The sequence below is a fragment of the Scyliorhinus canicula genome, chromosome 8 (assembly GCF_902713615.1).
Source record: "Scyliorhinus canicula chromosome 8, sScyCan1.1, whole genome shotgun sequence".
Lineage (NCBI taxonomy): Eukaryota > Metazoa > Chordata > Chondrichthyes > Carcharhiniformes > Scyliorhinidae > Scyliorhinus > Scyliorhinus canicula.
The window spans coordinates 96,974,700-96,995,159 of NC_052153.1; the positions used below are offsets into that span (position 1 = coordinate 96,974,700).

Here is a 20,460-nt window from a genome sequence, read left to right on the forward strand (position 1 = left end):
TGAAACTTACACTTTACCATGAAAACGCTAAAAGAATAAAGGTGATACAGAACAATGAGAATAAATTTACAAAAACTGTTCAATAAATTCACTCAAAAGACCTGAAGGATGATTTGTTTCAACCTGTACCTGGAAATTTGAATGCAATGTTGATAGATCTCCCTCGCTCCTTTGTGTGGGTGGAGACTTATTCGAATGGAAGGTTTGATGGATGATAGCGGAGACGTGGATGGATTGTAATTACACAAGTATCTGTTCCATCCAAAATTCTACTATTTTTAAGTCGCATCTTTGTTTTGTGACCAGGTCACTGAGTGGAAATGTAGATGTAAAGTCAAAGGCAAGTGACTGTCATGGTATGCACTCATGCACATAATGAGATACAGACAGGCAGTGGCAGACACCCAGGACAGAACGCGACCAATCACCAGGCAGAACACTAGAGGGTGGTCTGCCACTATAAAACACACAAGGCATCAACACTCTGCCTCTTTCCACTGGTGACAACTGTAGTGACAGTCAGGGTGTACCTTCTACACGTGGATCAGAGCTAGTCTGGTCTAGTTAGTTATAACAAGCACGCTTAGATTAGTAGAGTGTCAAACCCACAGCGAACTGTGTGCACTGCTTAACAAGTTCAATAAAGCGTATTGAACTAACATCGAAGTTTGGAGTCTACTTTCAAGTACAACTGCATCCAGTTGCAGTCCGTGTTACCCCAGGGTGAATAACACGACAGTGACCAATCGGAAGCGATGTCTATAGAAAATATTCGGTTTTATTCAGGTTGCTGTACACTCCTCCTACTCCCCAAAGGGTCTCCCAAACCCTAGCCCTGGGGGTTAGCCCCGCCCCCTCATCTGGGTAGATCATATTCAGGTGAGGCCTCAGGGATTCTGATGTTGCAGATCCCTGGACCTCCTGCAGGGTTATAACAGTAGAAGCATCTCCATACCAGATACTTCTATTAGGCCAAAATATTAAAACATGACTGCTTAAAATCAAATTATTTAATTGTTTCTCTTCATGCAGAAATGTTAATTTAATGTTCACCTATGTACTTTTATCTTTTGAGGATTACAGGAAGCCAATTCTATCAACAAGTCACTGAGTTCACTGGGAGATGTCATCTCTGCCCTCTCAGCAGAACAATCTTTCATTCCATACCGTAATAACAAACTCACACTGTTGATGCAGGACTCACTGGGTGGAAATTCGAAAACACTCATGTTAGTGAACATTTCTCCAGCAGATTGCAATGCTGAAGAAAGCATCAGCTCATTGATGTAAGTATTCAACCTCAGGAAAATTGTAGTATAGAGTATACAAGGTGTGTTGTTGCCCTTTACGACTCAGAGAAATCAAAATCCATATATTATTCCAATCTGAGGCTCATGATATAATACTCTTCTCACATCCCAAGCTGGATGCCATGTGCAGTAACACTGATAGGTATGCCACTCTAGCTCAAGTCTACACAAACAGAGGGCAGCACGGTGGCGCAGTGGGTTAGTCCTGTTGCCTCATGGCGCCAAGGTCCCAGGTTCGATCCTGGCTCTGAGTCATTCCCCGTGTTTGTGTGAGTTTCCCCGCACAACCCAAAAGATGTGCAGGCTAGGTGGATTGGCCATGCTAAATTGCCCCTTCATTGGAAATAATGAATTGGGTACTCTGGAAAAAAAAAGTCTGCACAAACAAGGATTAAAATTCGGATGCATGTGATGTTCAGTGTTTAGTTGGATTTCTGCCTGACTTGTACATGACTATTGGTGTCATATGTACATTGGTGTAAATCAGATTTTAAGCAGCCCCAGTGAAGCCTGATTTCTCATGTTCCCAAACGGGCATGCAGTCAATAAGCAGAATGACTACTGGCGGTCTCATAATATTTAGCTGCCTGAACAAATTTCATATTGTCCCGACAGCTGTCTCATTTTTGGGCACATTCAAGTTTCTAAGTCCATCGCTTTTTTATTAGGTTCAGTATATGAGGTGCCCCTTTCATTAAAAGCTCATTTTCTGCTATAGGTGGTGTAGTGCTATATATTTTTCATGCTAAAGTTGTGACCTTTTTTTCTTTAGTCTTTCATTGAGCATAGGTGTCGCTGGTAAGGGCAGCAATTGTTGCCCCTCACTAGTTGGCTTTGAACTAAGTGGCTTGCTAGACCTTTAAGAGTTGACCACTGTGGGTCTGGATTCACATGTAGATAAGCTTGGTAGATTTCTTTTCCTAAAGGAGAAACCAGATGTGTTTTTGACAACAATCGCTGATAGCTCTATTACTGGGACTAGATATATTCTAGATTTTATGAATAAATATAAGTTCCTTTACCAGCTGTGGTGGGATTTGAACCTGTACTCCCAGTGCAATAGCCTGGGCTTCTGCTCCAGTGAAATTAGCACTGCACCATTGTCTCCCAGATGACAGTAAACTGATGTATGATAGTGAAGATAAATCGCCCTGTAATTGTGGAATCTCAATACCAATTTATCACAAAACATTCCAAAGTTTTTTTGATATTTATATTTTATCCATACACCAGTTTTTCCCAGAAATGTTCATTTCTATGTCATAATAACACTTCAAACAAAACAAAGGAAAATTCAAAATTTTCTAATTCTCAGCAACATGATTATCTTTATCAGCTGCATGTTTCAGTTATATGTTTCAGTCCCTGAATTAAAGCTTTTCATTGAAGGGCTCAGCCTCTGTCAAAAGTTGACAGAGTAGCAATGCAGGACTTTCCCACTCGTCACTGATTTGAGAGTAAACTACAAGACACAGTTGAATGAACATCATCGTGCCCTCATAAGGCTCTACCATTCTCTATGCCACAGAATGGCAAATGCAAAATTCATTATTTTCAAATGTCCGTATGACCATGCCCCACTCTGCTCATCTAACACCGGACTGCACCTCGTTCTTCAGTTCTGTCATTAATAGCCACACTTGCAGCCAATTTACTTGAGCCTTCTGCTTTGCTGTTTCTTTTCCTGCATTCAAAACTCTCCTTTTATACCACGTTGTCAGTTTCCCATCCTGACTTCTCCAATCTTTTTAATTTTTCCATTCTACAGTGTCCACTGGATCCTTTTCCTTTTTTGGTTCTGTCTTTCTACATCCGAAAGAGGCTTTTTAAGACCAAACTTTAGGAGTCATTTTCAGTGAGGCATGGAAACATCAACAGTGCAACCACAATGAACACTCTGCCCTCTCTCTCACCCCAGGATGATGAGAGAGATGGAAACCTGACATCTATTCCCTATTTAGCTGTTTTTTGTTTTAGAATAAACAGATGCCACTAACTTTAATTGTTTCTCAAACCTGGGGATAAGACTTCTAATTACTCATTCACCAGAACAGCAGGGCATTGAGATTGATGATGTCCTTGCAGCCCATATTATTCTAAAATGCTTAAAAGAAGAACACAGATTTAAATACCCTCTAAATGGGTTGGATATAACCACATTAAAGTTAATTGGAGTTCAGTCTTTGAACATGCCAAGCAAATATTATCATGCTTTGTTCTTAAGCAAGAGAATTGATGTTTTCTGTGTTTTTGTAAAGTATTTACATACGAACATACAAATATATGAGCATAATAATTAGGAGCAGGAATCGGCCACTGGGCACTTTGAGCCGGCTCCACCATTCAAAAGATCATGGCTAATCTAGTTGTAACCTCAAACCTACATTCCTGCCTAACCCCGATAACCTTTCAACCGCCTGTCAATAAAGAATCTATCTACCTCTGCCTTAAAAATATCCGAAGATCCTGCTTCCACTGCCTTTTGAGGAAGAAAATTCCAGAGGCTCATGGCCCTCTGAGAGAAAATATTTCTCCTCATCTCCATCTTAAATGAGTGGCCCTTTCTTTTTAAACAGTGTACCCCTAGTTCTAGATACTCCGACAAGAGGAAACATCCTTTCCACATCTACCTTGTCAATATGTCTCAGGATCTTAAATGTTTTGATCAAGTTGCCTCTTACTCTTCTAAACTCTACTTACTTTTTAACTTTTCCTATGTTTAGTTTCCCAAGCCAGACATCATTCCTGACAGACTGTGGCACTAATAATTGCACTAAAAGACGAGAGACAAGTGCAAGCGAGGCTTTATTGCTGTGTGATGCTATTCCTCCGGCTGCAACTGTAGACTAGGGTCTGAGTGATTCACACGCATATTTATACACAAGCTCCCTGTGGGCGGAGCTAGCCGGCAGGGGCTTACCGGAGGAACCTGTATTACAGGTACAGCCATACATCCCCCTACTGCAAGTATGCATATCTACAGTGGTTATCACCACACAAACTGCTTCCCTGCTTTCTGTATCTGATTACCAGAAGATCTATTTAATTTACTAATTCTCAGCACGTGGTTGTTGATGGCAAGGCCAGCAATTTCTAAAATGCCCCCAATTATCCAAGGCAAAGTAGCGCTAAGCTGCCTTCTTGAACCACTGTAATTCTGAAGCAACTAAGGGTCTTGCTAGGGCCATTTCAGAGGCCCAGAGTTATGAATCAACGACATTGCCATGGATCTAGAGTCACAGGTGGACCAGACCGAGCAAGGGCAGCGGATTTCCCTCATAGAATCATAGAAGAGAATTCCTAAAGAGCAGAAGGAGGCTATTCAGCCCATCGAGTCTGCACCAACCCGCTGTTAGGACACCATACCTTGGCCCAATCCCACCTAACCTTTGAACACTAAGGGGCAATTTTTTTAGCATGGCTAATCCATCTAACCTGCACATCTTTAGACTGTGGGGGAAACCAGAACACCTGGAGAAAATCCGTGGAGAACATGAAAACTCCACAGTCACCTGAGGTCGGAATCGAACCCAGGGCCCTGGTGCTGTGAGGCAGCAGTGCTAAAGGACATGAGTGAAGCTGTTAAATTCTTAAAGAAGTTTATAGAAATTCATAATATTTTCTTCCTTGTGAAGAAGCACATGGGGTTCTGCTCTGCTTGCACTTACCCACAATAGCACAGCTAAATTAGGAGCTCTCAGTAATTCTTCAGACAACATGCTGAGCCCAATGTATTGCACCACTCAATCTCTTGGGAGCGAATTGTTATTTACAAAGTTTTATTATTCTCCATGTGAAAATATAGGATGAAAATTGCTCAAATTTATATCTTTATTTTAACAAAACAGTTATGCATCTCGTGTTAAGTTGATAACAAATAATGCACAGAAGAACTTCGAGACCAGAGAGATAGCTCGACTGAAACAGGTAATACGACTTTTTATAAACATTGAGAAAGACCGTCAATAGTTTTAAACCCCCCCCAAAACAGATGGGTTTGAGTCAGGTAGGAAGTTAAAATGTAGGCAATCTCAAAGCTGAACCCAGTCTCCCTCAAACACCTCAATTTCTTTTTTAATGAAGATGGGACCAGGGATGGGCAACTCACTAATTTCTAATAGACAGATCACTCATTTAAGTATTTTAATGAGCCTGTTTGCCTACGATTTCATCTTTGTTTCTGGCTTAATGCTATCTGTATCGGTTTTTTGAGGCTTTGGAAACTTGGTACCATACTGCATGGAATATGTTAGTGCTTTTTCGACAATCATTGTCAGCCAGGAGGAGCAGGGGATCTACCCTTCACCCAGGTTACCTACGCTAATCCAGTAATTAAGGCCACTTCCTAACCTGCAATGATTGACACCCTTATAACGGACTCACTGTTACATCCAGAGCCCCATGTGATCACCAATCCTTCTCCACCAGCGATTTCCCCCACCATTACTGATCATCCTTCACCATCACTGACCATCCCCAATCATCACTGACCATCGCCCACCATCACTGACCATCCGCACCATCACTGACCATCCCCAATCATCACTGACCATCCCCCACCATCACTGACAAGCCGCACCATCACTGACCATGCCCACCATCACTGACCATCCCCACCATCACTGACCATCTCCCACCATCACTGACCATCCGCACCATCACTGACCATCCCCACCATCATTGACAATCCCCCACCATCACTGACCATCGTTCATCATCACTGACCATCCCCAATCATCACTGACCATCCCCCACCAATGCTGACCATCCCCATCATCACTGACCATCCTTCACCATCACTGACCATTCCCCACTGTCACTGACCATCCCGCACCATCACTGACAATCCCCCTTCATCAGTGACCATCACTCACCATCACTGACCATCCCCATCATCACTGACCATCCTCCATCATCACAGACCAAGCCCCACCATCACTGGTCATCCCCCATCATCACTGACCATCACGGACCATCCCTCGTCATTACTGACCATCCCCAACTATCACTGACAATCCCCCAACATCACTGACCATCACTGACCATCCCCCATCATCACTGACCATCACTGATCATCTCCCATCAGCATTGACCATCCACACCATCACTGACAATCCCCCACCATCACTGACAATCTCCCACCATCACTGGCCATTCTCCTGCCATCACGGACTATCTCGCCATCATCATTGACCATTCCCCACCATCACTGACCATCCCCCATCACTACCTCTTTCCCAAAGCCCCACCCATCCTTCTAATCTCTCTCTGATATCCTTTTGCTTCTCTCAAAACTCCAATCTCTCCCTGAAAATGCACCTGTCCTGATATCTCCTTCAATCTCCATCTCACCTTCTGAGCTCTCCTTGGTCCTTTATGACTGCATCCCAACCATCCAAATTATAATCCCTCCTTACAATCTCTAACACAAGCAGGAGGACATCTAATTGGTCCTGGGCTGTGAACTCTTCTGAAGCATTCCTGCCCAACATTAACCTGGTTGGTCAATCTAGCTGGCTTCAAAATGCAATGCCAGAGTTAAAACTCCACAGCATTCGGGGAAACCTAAACTTCTAGACTGGATCTATCCTGACTTGAAGATCTCAACCTAGCAAATATCTGGACTACAGTTTCAGGAGTGTTGATAAGATAGTGCTAAGGATTTTCATTTTGTGTTTGTATTGTGCTTTGAAATTGAAATTTGTAGAGTTTGATAAACTTTGGCTCTCCCACCAACTAAAACCTACCAAGAAATTGGGTGCGGTGGTTGACTGTTGCTTCCCTGCCAAAACCCTACTTTCTTCTACATTTTTGATGAATAGGTGGGGTTACTGAGTTACAAGGATGGGGTAGAGGTGTGGGCTTAAGTAGGGTGCTCTTTCCAGGGACCGGTACATATGGAACATAGAACATACAGTGCAGAAGGAGGCCATTCGGCCCATCGACTCTGCACCAACCCACATTAAGCCCTCACTTCCATCCTATCCCCGTAACCCAATAAACCCCCCCACAACCTTTTTGGAAACTGAGGGCAATTTAGCATGGCAAATCCACCTAACCTGCACGTCTTTGGACTGTGGGAGGAAACCGAAGCACACGGAGGAAACTGACGCACAAATGGGGAGAACGTGCAGACTCCTCACAGACAGTGACCCAGCGGGGAATCGAACCTGGGACCCTGGCGCTGTGAAGCCACAGTGTTATCCACTTGTGCTACCGTACTGCCAAATGGGCCGAATGGCCTCCTTCTGCATTGTAAATTCTATGATTCTATGATTCTATGAATGCATCTTTCAAGCCCACTGCATGGACTTCTGGCAGGGAAATGTGGCCTGAGTTCCTCTCACCTTCCTTATTTACTCCTGTTAATGCTTATTCCAGGGCAATCAGGTGAGGTTTGGGGATCCTCCCTGAGGCAAAAGTGGAATGTCCTGAAATATGAAAAAGGAGGGAGAAAGTCAAAAAGTGGTCTCTTCTCCCTCCAATACCTACATTTGTAGGTCTCAGTCTCATATGAAGTCGAACGAAACTACAGTTAGCTGCTTCTTAAAAGCACTTTGTCTCTTTTAAATGCCCTCTTACCTATTCCACTGCTGAATCAGCGGTCCCTCTGTAATATCGAGGACCCATTGTGAATAGATCATGACCATGACCTATGCACTAGATGCACAGAGCTGGGAGAATTTACTAAATATAGTATTTGGATTTTGATGAGAGGAGAAATTCCGTGCAGAGGTGGTACTAACAAATTTAAACCAAGAGATAACAGTAAATATAAATGAAAAAGATGAGGACTTTTTCATTTATATTTCGGGGTCTTGAAAAATATTAAGGTGGATAAGTCCCCAGGGCCTGATGGGATCTACCCCAGAATACTGAAGTAGGCTAGAGAGGAAATTGCTGAGGCCTTGACAGAAATCTTTGGATCCTCACAGTCTTCAGGTGATGTCCCGGAAGACTGGAGAATAGCCAATGTTGTTCCTTTGTTTAAGAAGGGCAGCAAGGATAATCCAGGGAACTACAGGCCGGTGAACCTTATGTCAGTGGTAGGAAAATTACTGAAGAGAATTCTTCGAGACAGGATCTACTCCCATTTGGAAGCAAATGGATGTATTAGCGAGAGGCAGCACGGTTTTGTGAAGGGGAGGTCGTGTCTCACTAACTTTATAGAGTTTTTCGAGGAGGTCACAAAGATGATTGATGCAGGTAGGGCAGTGGATGTTGTCTATATGGACTTCAGTAAGGCCTTTGACAAGGTCCCTCATGGCAGACTGGTACAAAAGGTGAAGTCACGCGGGATCAGGGGTAAGCTGCCAAGGTGAATACAGAACTGGCTAGGTCATAGAAGGCAGAGAGTAGCAATGGTAGGGTGCTTTTCTGATTGGAGGGCTGTGACTAGTGGTGTTCCGCAGGGATCAGTGCTGGGACCTTTGCTGTTTGTAGTATGTATAAATGATTTGGAGGAAAATGTAACTGGTCTGATTAGTAAGTTTGCGGACGACACAAAGGTTGGTGGAATTGCGGATAGCAATGAGGACTTTCAGAGGATACAGCAGGATTTAGATCGTTTGGAGACTTGGGCGGAGAGATGGCAGATGGATTTTAATCCGGACAAATGTGAGGTAATGCATTTTGGAAGGTCTAATGCAGGTAGGGAATATACAGTGAATGGTAAACCCTAAAGAGTATTGAAAGTCAGAGAGATCTAGGTGTACAGGTCCACAGGTCACTGAAAGGGGCAACACAGGTGGAGAAGGTAGCCAAGAAGGCATACGACATGCTTACCTTCATTGGCCGGGGTATTGAGTATAAAAATTGGCAAGTCATGTTGTAGCTGTATAGAACCTTAGTTCGGCCACACTTGGAGTATAGTGTTCAATTCTGGTCGCCACATGACCAGAATGATGTGGAGGCTTTAGAGAGGGTGCAGAAGAGATTTACCAGGATGTTGCCTGGTATGGTGGGCATTAGTTATGAGGAGACCTTGAATAAACTCGGTTTGTTCTCACTGGAACGACAGAGGTTGAGAGGCGACCTGATAGAGGTCTACAAAAGTATGAGGGGCATAGACAGAGTGGATAGTCAGAAGCTTTTTCCCAGGGTAGAGGGGTCAATTACTAGGGGGCATAGGTTTAAGGTGCGAGGGGCAAGGTTTAGAGGCGATGTACGAGGTAAGTTTTTTATACAGAGGATAGTGGGTGCCTGGAACTCACTGCCGGAGGAGGTGGTGGAAGCAGGGACGATAGTGACATTTAAGGGGCATATTGACAAATACATGAATAGGATGGGAATAGAGGGATACGGACCCCGGAAGTGTAGAAGATTTTAGTTTAGACGGGCAGCATGGTCGGCACAGGCTTGGAGGGCCGAAGGGCCTGTTCCTGTGCTGTACGTTTCTTTGTTCTTTGTATATCAAAAGTAATTTATTGGATCTAATTGGATTTTATTAAGCAAAACTATGGATCAGCTGAGACCTGTTGTCTGTGATTCCCAACTGGAAACTCAGAGATGCTGCATATAATGTGGATAAGCAAATGTTGCTCGGACCACTCAGCTTGAGGAGCAGTTAGCGACATTGTAAGGTATACAGGAGGCTGACAATTTCCTAGAGCACATGTTCCAGGCAGCTATGGAGAGGTCAGGCGAGTGTGCAGCAATGCAGCAGGGTAGGCAGAGTCAGGTAGAGCAACAATCCTCTGAGAGTTTTATACTCACCAACCAGTTCACAGCACTGTTGAAGTACATTCTATGGAATAGCCACAATACTGTGGAGCGAATAATTGTGCAGGAGGCCACAACAATATGTAGAAATATTATGGTGATAGACAATTTGAAAGTCAGGCATTTTTCCAATTGTTGGCGTGAGTCCAACATGATGAGTTGCCTGCTTGGTGCCAGGATAAGCAGCAACACTGAGGTTGTAAAACATTTTGAGGGGGGAAAGGGAATCGGCGGAAGTCACGGCCGATTTGGGAATTAATGACCTATGTGGGAATAACATAGGAATGAAGAACATTGGAGGTCCTACAGTTAGGGTTTCAGGAGCTATAGGATGGATGTTAAAAAAGAACATTCTGACTTTTACAGCAGAGAGCACTAAAGGTCAGAGGTGAGCCTGCCACCACTTGGCCAATTTATTCTAAAGACATTTAAGGGCCATAAGACTGTAAATTGGCTTAAGGCATGCCTTCCTCAACCGTCGAGGGAGGAAGTTCCACCACCAAATTCTGCAGGTCAATCAATCTGCTGTCCATCTCTGATCCCAGCAGCACCACCGGTGGCCTCTGCTGGGACTACAGCCAATCCCGAGAAAGGGGATAGATTCAGACTTTAAGGTGAGGTCTGTGGTTTCACCGGAACCAGGCTGGCAGGCACCAGTGAGGTTGTGGACATGTCAGAGGAAGGCCTCAAATGGGCACACGGAGGCAGTAAAGTTGGTAATCTCCATAGAACCATCGAATTCCTACTGTGCAGAAGGAGGTCATTGAGCCTGTATTGATCCTCTGAAAGAACACCCTACATAGGCCCATTCCCTCATCCTATCCTTGTAACGCCATAACCCCACCTAACCTGCACATTTTTGGACACTAAGGGCAATTTGGTATGATCAATCCACCTAACGTGCACATCTTTTGGACTGTGGAAGGAAACCGAAGCACCAGGAGAAAACCAACAAAGGCACAGGGAGAAAGTGCACACTCCACACAGCCACCCAAAGCTGGAATTGGGTCCCTGGCACTGTGATACAGCAGTGTTGACTACTGTCTTAATGTGCCGCCTGTTGGATGCGGGGAAATGGGTGTGTGTGTCACTTAAATGGCAGGCAAAGAATCAATTTGCAGTAATAACGCATGCCTTCTGCAATGTTCACCAAGATAGGAAGTATTGAAACTATTTAGCAGATTTTTCAGAAGAGAGTTGGAATTTGTTTAATTAGTTAGCCTCGGGATTTATACCCCAAACTGTCACAGTCACAATACATTTTAAAGCTGCTTTTTTAAAAAATGCATACACTGTTTGCTTTCTTTTCTAGATTATTACAAAATTGAAATCTGGGGAATCTGTAGAAGAAGGATACTGAACGGTGCTCCGTTTTTGACATGAAACAAATTGGTGAATCGAAGCAAACCTAATGAAAGAACAAGAAACCAGTTTTCATTAGCTTGATGCACATTATGAGGCTAGATTTTCATCCTATTAAAAATCAGATGAAATGTACCTTTGACAACATCCTTTATGCACCGGCTATGAGTAATTACAGAGAATGCAATTTGGTTAATCGTATAACAAGCATGATTTTGTAATTATTTTCAAGCAGGTATCAAGTAACTCCACTGATATAAATTTCAATGTTTTCTACTCCAGCTATGCAGAACAGAGTCCTTGAGAGTGGCAAGTGCACAGAATGTGCCCTAGGTGGGGAGCTCAAATACCATTACCAATGGTGGCAAAGTAGTTTCATTGCTGATTGAGATGGATGAGTCCTGAAGGACATATCTGTTGGACTTGGCTTGTGGCAGGTGGTGAGAAAATCAACAAGGGGAAAAAAAGTGTTTTACTGCATCTTCGCCAATTTGTCTGTTGGAGATGCACATGTCCATGACAACAGTGGTAGGAGGGACCACTGCACAGTCCTTGCGGAGACTAAGTCCTGTCTTCACTCTTCCATTGTGTTGTGTGGCACTGATGGATTCTCCCATCTCTTCAATGAATGAGAGTTCAGCAAGGAAACAAATTGTTTACCATCTAGGTTGGCATCATTTTATAACTGAAGCTAAGTCAAATCTTGATTTGCAGATCTGATTGCAAATATTACATCTGAAGTCACTGTTAAAGGAGTGGGTGATGACATTGGCTTTGTGTTGTGTTCATTTGTCCTTTGAGGTCCTGACTGTGTTCTCAAATCTTCAGATCCACCGCCTTCTCATTTAGCAATATGTGTGGTCATGGTGTCTATTTATGTTCTTGTAACTCAAACACAATCTAACACATGGAAACTGAGCTAATACTAGCAACCATTGCACTTGTGCTTCAAACTACTGAGCTAGTAGTATTTATTCAAATCATTGAATCTCTTTCTCCTAGGTACATGTGGACTTGATATAAATGTGTATTAAATTCACCAGTTGACCTTCCCTCACTCCCACCCCACAAACACCACAGGGTGAGTTTTATAGCCCCCCCCCCCCCCCCCCCCCCCCTCCCCACCCCCCGCAGGCGTATTTGAAGAGTTGGGGCATGTAAAATAAAGTGGGTGGCCTGCCCACACTCATCCCACACCCAAACTTTCCTGAAACCTGAACGTGCTCCTCCTGCCTCTAAAAATATGCCAACACTGATTTGCTCTGGGACGCACTCGCTATTAAAAACCTTGCTTTACAACTCTTGTGTATTCGGAAAAAGGGATTTAATGATTTTTACTGAAACATTCAATTTTGATTTTAGAAGGCCAACAAATAAAGAACCTGGCCTACATCCCCAACTAAATATTCTAACCCTATCATGTAATAGCCAAATTCATCGTCATTTCAATCTCAATACTTCCATTACAACTGATTTCTGGAAAGGTTGAATGAGAGTCAAGTAGCAGAGAGCTAGCACAAATGGTGAAGATGTCTTCTCATAAGTTGCAACATGCACAACAACTGGCTGACCTTTACAAATAAGCCCAGATGTGTCAAAAAAAATCATACAGATTCAGACAATAATATGCACGATATCTGTGTTTGCACGGTCATCTACTAACCTAGCACAAGAGAGTACGTCATCTTCTATATGTGGTTTATACTGATACCCAGTAGCCATTTATCCTCATTCCTCCTCCAACTAGGCAACCACTTTGAAGGAACACATCTTTAGGAAGTGGATGGTACAAACCATGCACTTTCAGTAACTAGTCGCACTCAGGGAAAATAGTAAAAAGATGTTCTGCACTCCTTTAGGATGCATTGGGTTAAATGGTACTTTCAATGTGTCATGAGTGTTAATTTTGAAAGCGAGAAAGTAAAGGTTGTGGGATAATTCAGTGGTCTTGGATGCTTTTAACAGAATGCTGAAGGGAATGGCCTTGACTCTGTTTCTTCCCAGGGTTTTGGGAATTTATAGAAACATAAAATGATACAGCACAGAAAGGTAGAGAAAGAGGGAATTTGGCCCAGCATGCCTCTCCCAGATCTTTGAAAGAGTTATCCAATTAGTTTCATTCCCCTATCCTTTGTCCGTAGCCCTTCAAATTTCACATCCTTTCAAATATTCGTACAATTTCCTTTTAAAAGCAATTGAGTCTGTGCAACTCACTGTGTAAAACAGATCCCTCACTCCCACCCCACACACACCACAGGGTGAGTTTTATAGCCCCCCCCCCCCCCCACCCCCCAGGCGTATTTGAAGAGTTGGGGCATGTAAAATAAAGTGGGTGGCCTGCCCACACTCATCCCACACCCAATCATTTACTGATTACTTTAAATTTGTGTCCTCTGGTCATTGAACCACTGAAAAATGCCTCTCCCTTGTTCCTCTATCAAAACATTTCACGGCTTTGAACACATTCTCTGCCCCAAGGATAACACCCCCAATTATTTCATCTCTCCCCACATAGCTGAAGTCTGATATCCCTGGCTTTCGAGTAAATCTCTGCATTTTTCCAAGACTCTGACATCCTTCGTGAAGTGTGATGTCTGGAATTAGACAAATACATCATCTGGGGTTGATCTAGTGATTTATAGTGACTTATAAACGGTTAGAATATTTCCTTGCTTTTGCACTCTGTATAGGCAGAATTTACCACCCTCACCCCTGGTAGGTTTGGCAGGGTGGGGACATTTAATCAAGGGGAAGGGTGGAGAGTGAGGAACCTGCTGGATTCTCGCCTTCTTGCCTTGTCACCATTGAGGCCCTTAAGTGGGCAACTAATGTGTTTAGCTATTAAAGGTGATACAAGACAATGACCTGATAAAGGCATGTAAAGATATATCACAAAATCATGACACAGGAAATATAGGGCGAGATTCTCCCATATGGGGAGAAATCGTAAGCCTGGCGTCAAATCCGGGCGGGTTTGACGCCAGCCCCCCCCTTCCCGACTGGGAACCGATTCTGGTCCCCGGTCGGGGCTAGCATCCCGACGCCGTAAACTCCGGCATCGCGGGCTTAACGAATTTCGTTAAGCCCGCTTGCCAGAGTTAGCGCCGGCTGACGCGTCATATGACGTCAGCCGCGCATGCGCGGATTGGAAGACACCAACCCGCGCATACGCGGATGACGTCATCGCGCATTTGCGCGAAACCCGCGCATGCGCGGGCCGGGATGCCCCTCAGCCGCCCCGCGAATGGATACTGCGGGGCGGCGGAAGGACAAAGAGTGCGCGGGCATCGGGCCCGCTGCCCGCGATCGGTGCCCACTGATCGCGGGCCCATGGCACCCTTGGCACGGCCGTGGTACTGCCGTGCCAATCGGTGCCATGGTTTTAAAAATCGAGAGTTTATGGCCGTTTTTACGAACGGCCAGACCAGGTGTGTTTGCCGTTCGTAAAAACAGCCGTAAAGGGCTGGGAACTCGGCCCATCGATCAGCTGAGAATCGCTGCCGGCCGTAAAAAAACGGTGGCAGCAATTCGTATCGGGAGTCGGGCGTGGGGGGGGGGGAGAATAGCGGGAGGGCGTCGGAACAGCGTGGCCGTAAAATTTTACGAGCCACGCTATTCTCCGCACCGTCGGGAGTGCGGAGAATCTCGCCCATAATCTTTTTTAAAATATTTTTATTCTCCTTTTTCACATTTTCTCCCAAATGTACACCCACCAACAATAAACAATAATCAGCAACAAATATGTCAATCCCCATAACAATAGCAACGATCCCATCCTCCCACCAACCCCCAAACATTAGCCCGCATGTTTACATAAACAAACGACAAAAAGGAATCAGGGATTACCCATGGTCACCCTATCCACAGCCCCCCCAACCCTCCCACCCATCCCCTCCAACTATTGTTCGATGTTATCCAATTTTTGAAAGTGCATAATGAATAATGCCCATGACTAGTAGAACCCCTCGGTCCTTCCCCTCAGTTCAAACTTAACCTTCTCAAGAGTCAAGAATTCCAACAGATCCCCCCACCATGCCAGGGCACAGGGTGGAGAGGCTGCTCTCCATCCCAGCAGGATCTGCCTTTGGGTGAACAACGAGGCGAAGGCTACGATATCTGCCTCCGCACCCGTTTCCAACTCTGGCTCGTCCGACACCCCGAATATGGCCTCCTGGGGACCCGGGTCCAGTTTCACATGCACCACCTTGGAAATTACCTGAAAAACCTCCTTCCAGTAATCCTCTAGCTTTGGACAGGACCAAAACATATGAACGTGGTTAGTGGGCCCTGCCTCCCCGCAACGCTCATCCACATCTTCTACTCCTTCAAAGAATCGGCTCATCCTCGCCCTCGTGAGGTGCACTCTGTATACCGCCTTCAACTGTATCAGCCCCAACCTCGCACATGAGGTGGAGGCATTTACTCTGCGGAGCACCTCACACCAGACCCCCACCCCCTCTATTACCTCTCCCAACTCTTCCTCCCACTTTGCTTTGATCCCTTCCAGTGGTGCCTTATCCTCTTCCAAAATAGCTCCGTACACCACTGACACTGCCCCCTTCTCCAGTCCCCTTGTCGTCAGCACCTCCTCCAACAATGTGGAAGCCGGTTCTTCTGGGAAGCTCTGTATCTCCTTCCTGGCAAAATCTCGAACCTGCATGTATCTAAACATTTCTCCCTTCTCCAGCCCATACTTTGCTTCCAGCTCCTTCAATCCTAAAAACCGAACACAAAGAAACAAATCTTTTAGCATCTTAATCCCCTTCTCCTCTCATTTCTGGAAATTTCCATCCCACCTCCCTGGCTCAAATCTGTGGTTCCCCTGATTCGGCATTTCCTTGAGCCTGACCCCAACGCGAAGTGTTGGCGAAACTGCCTCCAGATTTTCAGTGAAGCTATTATTACCGGACTCCCTGAGTATTTCCCCGGGGCCATCGGGAGCAGCGCTGTTGCTAGTGCTTTCAGCCCCGACCCCCTGCACAGACTCTCCTCCATTCTAACCCACTGGGAATCAACCCCTCTGACCCAGCTCCGCACCTTCTCAACATTCGCCGCCCAGTAGTAGTACATCAGTTTCGGGAGACCCAAACCCCCTGCCTGCCTTCCCCTCTGTAGCAGCACCTTTCTCACTCTGGCCACCTTCCCTCCCCATATGAACGAGGTAATCCTTCCCTCAATCTCACTGAAAAAAGCTTTTGGCAGTAAAATCGGTAGGCATTGAAAAATAAACAGAAATCGCGGCAACACATTAATTTTAACCGCCTGTACCCAACCCGCCAGTGACAGAGAGAGACCATCCCACCTTGTCAGATCGGCTTTCACTCTCCCCACCAAACTAGTGATGTTGTACCTGCGAAGCCTCCCCCACTCCCAGGCAAGCTGCACCCCCAAATACCTAAAGTGAGTCCCTGCCCCACGGAATGGCAGTCCCCCCTCATCCCTGCCCCCACCCCCGGCCGAGACACCACAAAATACTCTTGTCTCGGTTCAGCCTGTACCCCGAGAAAGACCAAATATCCGCAGTAGCTCCAATATTCTCCTTACCGACACACTCGGTTCCGACACATTTAACAGCAAGTCGTCGGCATATAAGGACACCCTATGCTCTATCTCCACCCACCCCTCCCCCACCCGCACTATTCCTTTCATTGCTCCCGAACTTCTTAATGCGATGGCCAACGGCTCAATCGCAAATGCAAACTGCAGGGGGGGGGGCATAGGACATCCCTGCCTCATCCCACGGTGGAGAGAAAAGTATCTCGAGCTGATGTTGTTTGTGCGGACATTCACCTTCGGCTCCTTATATGGTAGCTTTGCCCAGTTCACAAATCTTGGTCCAATTCCAAACTGCTCCAGAACTGCCATCAAGTACCCCCATTCTACCCGGTCAAGCGCCTTCTCGGCGTCCAATGACACAACCACCTCTGTTTCCTTCCCTTCCGCCGGTGCCATGACGACGTTCGAAACTCTCCTAATGTTCGAAAAAAGCTGCCTCCCTCTCACGAACCCTGTCTGATCGTCAGCTATCACCTTCGGGAGGCACTCCTCCAGCCTACCTGCCAGTACCTTCGCCAATACTTTTGCGTCCACATTCAGAAGTGATATGGGCCTATACGACCCACACTCCGTCAGATCCTTATCTTTTTTTAGCAACAGTGAAATCAATGCCTGCCCCAAGGTTTGTGGCAACACCCTCTTCCCTATCGCCTCTTCAAACATCCCCACCATCAGGGGTGCCAGCTTATCCTTGAATATTTTATAATATTCCACCGGAAACCCATCCGGCCCTGCCACCTTCCCCGACTGCATCCTTCCAATCGCATCCTTTATCTCCTGCTCCACTATTGCTCCTTCTAATGTAGCTCTGTCCCCCTCCCATAGCCTCGGGTACTCCAACCCATCTAGAAATTCTTGCATCTCACGGTCTCCCCCGGGTGGCTCTGATCTGTACGACCTGTCATAAAACTCCTCGAAAAACTTGTTAATCAGCTCCGGAGCCACCACCAACTTCCCTGCCCTATTTCCCTTGCCGCTGCTTCCCTCCGGAGCTGACCTGCTAACATACCTTATCTCCATGTTCATAAACTGCACCCCTTGCCCGTCCCAGTTGGCGCACCGCCTTCCTGGTGGACAGTCGGTCGAAGCTCGCCTGTAGTTCCTTCCTGTTTTCCAGCTTCGCTGGTTCCCCATCTTCTGCATAACTCCTATCTACCTCCAACATCTCATCTATTACCCTCTGCCGCTCCAACCTCTCCTCTTTGTCCACCCTACCCTTAAACAAAATTATCTCACCCCTCACCACCGCCTTTAGAGCCTCCCAGACAACTGCCTTCGACACCTCACCCGTACAGTTGAAACCTACATATTCCTTAATTACCTTTTCAATTTTCTCACAGAACACCTGGTTCCCCAGAAGCCCCACATCCAGTTTCCACCACGGCCTCTGCGCTACCCCCTTCTCCAGTACTATATCCACCGAATGCAGAGCATGATCTGACACTGCAATTGCCAAGTATTCCAACCCCTTAACCCCAGCCAGCAAAGCCTTCCCCACCACAAAGAAGTTGATCAATGAGTATACCTTATGGACTGCTGAGAAAAACGAGTACCCCCGTTCCTTTGGGTGCAGGAACCTCCAAGGGTCCACCCCTCCCATTTACACCATTAGCCCAGCCAGTGCCCTCAGCCACCCCCCCCCCCCCCCCCCCCCCCCCGGGATGGGACCAGCAAGCGCGGCCGTGATCTGTCCAACCTTGACTCCTGCAACGAGTTCCAGTTCCCCCCCACACTCAGTTTGTGTGTCCAAGTCGTCGGGGATGGCCGCAAACACCTTCTTCGCGAACCCCACATCGTCCCAATTGGGACCGTAGACACTTAACAGCGCCACTAACCTCCCCTCTGCCGCCCCTGTCACAATCACATATCTACCCCCCTGAACTGCTACCACCTTCTCCATCTGGAAGCGTACCCTTTTGCTGACCAGCACTGCTATCCATCGAGCCCTTCCGTCAAATCCAGAGTGAAACACTTGGCTAACCGCCCTTTTTAAGTCTCACCTGGTCCTTCACCCTCAAGTGAGTCTCCTGCAGCATTGCCACATCGGCTTTCAAACTTTTAAGCTGCACAAGCACCCTTGACCTCTTGACCGGACCTCCTAGCCCTCTCATGTTCCACGTGACTATCTCTGACCCCCCTCACCCTTCTTATCCACCGTCATCATACCACCGGGCCCTGCCCCATAAGCCTGACCCGCCCCTATCCATTATTAACATCAAACCCCTTCCCCCTCCCAAAAACCCCCCCTACATTTCCCCTTGAAAAAAACATCTCCCAGCATCAATCCCTTCCCCCCCACCCCTCTCGCTCGCCTCGTAGGCCCATTGAAGCCTGCTATCCAGGCTCCAACGTCCGCAACCCTCCTCTCACCTCACCTCCATTCACTAGCTGACTTTAGTTAGCGAGTGCGGGTGGCTCCCCCCGTCAAAACATATCATCCCCTTCCACCCAGTCCCAGAGAAAGAAAAAACAAAACCAACAATCCAACCCATAGAATTCACTAACATAAGATTTAACCGTCGCAACACAGAACGCCAATCAACCCACTATTAACTTGAACTCTGTAACAATGCAAAGAGAAGTAAATTACAATACACATCAGTAAAAAGAAAGTTGTAGCATTTATACATTTTCCAGCAGCCCAAACACAGTCCACAGTCTCTCTTTCAGTTCCGCTCCTCACGTCTGCTGCAAGCTTTCTGCCCTCACGAACGCCTCAGCCGCCTCCGCTGTCTCAAAATAAAAGTCTTTGACGTTATACGTTACCCTCAGCTTCGCCGAGTATACCATACCAAATTGCACCCCCTTTTTGTACAGTGCAGCCTTCACCCGCCTGAACGCCGCTCGCCTTTTTGCCAACTCAACCATCCAGTCCTGATAGATCCGAACTCCACCACGTTCCCACTGCACCTCGCGCTTCTGCTTCACCCAGCTTAGCACCTTCTCCTTCATACAGTACTTATGGAAGCAGATAATTACTGCTCTTGGCAGCTCATTCACCTTGGGCTTCGGCCTTAATGACTGATGAGCTCGGTCCAGTTCGTACTGGGAGGAGTTCTCATCCTCCCCCATCAGCTCCGTCAACTTCTTAGTTCCCTTCGGACAAGCCCACAATTCTCAGATTGTGTCGTCTCGCTCGATTCTCCAAGTCCTCGAGATTTGCTTGGAGTCCTCTGTTAACCTCCACCACTCTCCGCAGCTCGTCCCCCATTGAGGTAAGTTGGTCGCTGTGCTGCGACACGGCTTCCTCCACTTCCTTCAACTTCTCGCCCTGCTCTCTCACCTCAGCCGATGTCTTTGCCACAGTTACCCTCACCAGGGTGATTGCCTCCTCCACCAATGATTTCAATGCGACCGCCGTCTCCTTCCTCAAAGCCTCCATATGCCTCGCAAACTGCTTTTCCAGCTCCACCATCATCACCTCGGTCATCTTTTCCACCGTAAGTAGTGCGGTCCGGCATCCGCTATCTTGTCAGCGCTTTTGCTGGCCTTCTCATTCAACGGTGAACCA

At 46.4% G+C, this 20,460-nt stretch overlaps 1 protein-coding gene across 1 annotated transcript in view; it reads left to right on the plus strand.

The window, feature by feature from the left end:
• si:dkey-96l17.6 (kinesin-like protein KIN-14I) overlaps positions 1-11,508 on the plus strand; it is a 73,019-nt gene extending 61,511 nt beyond the window's left edge. The window contains exons 11-13 of the mRNA XM_038803882.1: positions 1,084-1,286; positions 5,159-5,237; positions 11,344-11,508. Of these exons, the coding sequence (XP_038659810.1) occupies positions 1,084-1,286; positions 5,159-5,237; positions 11,344-11,391 (330 nt within the window). The 3' untranslated portion in view covers positions 11,392-11,508. The remainder of the gene's footprint in view (positions 1-1,083; positions 1,287-5,158; positions 5,238-11,343) is intronic.
• The last annotated feature ends 8,952 nt before the right edge of the window (positions 11,509-20,460 follow it).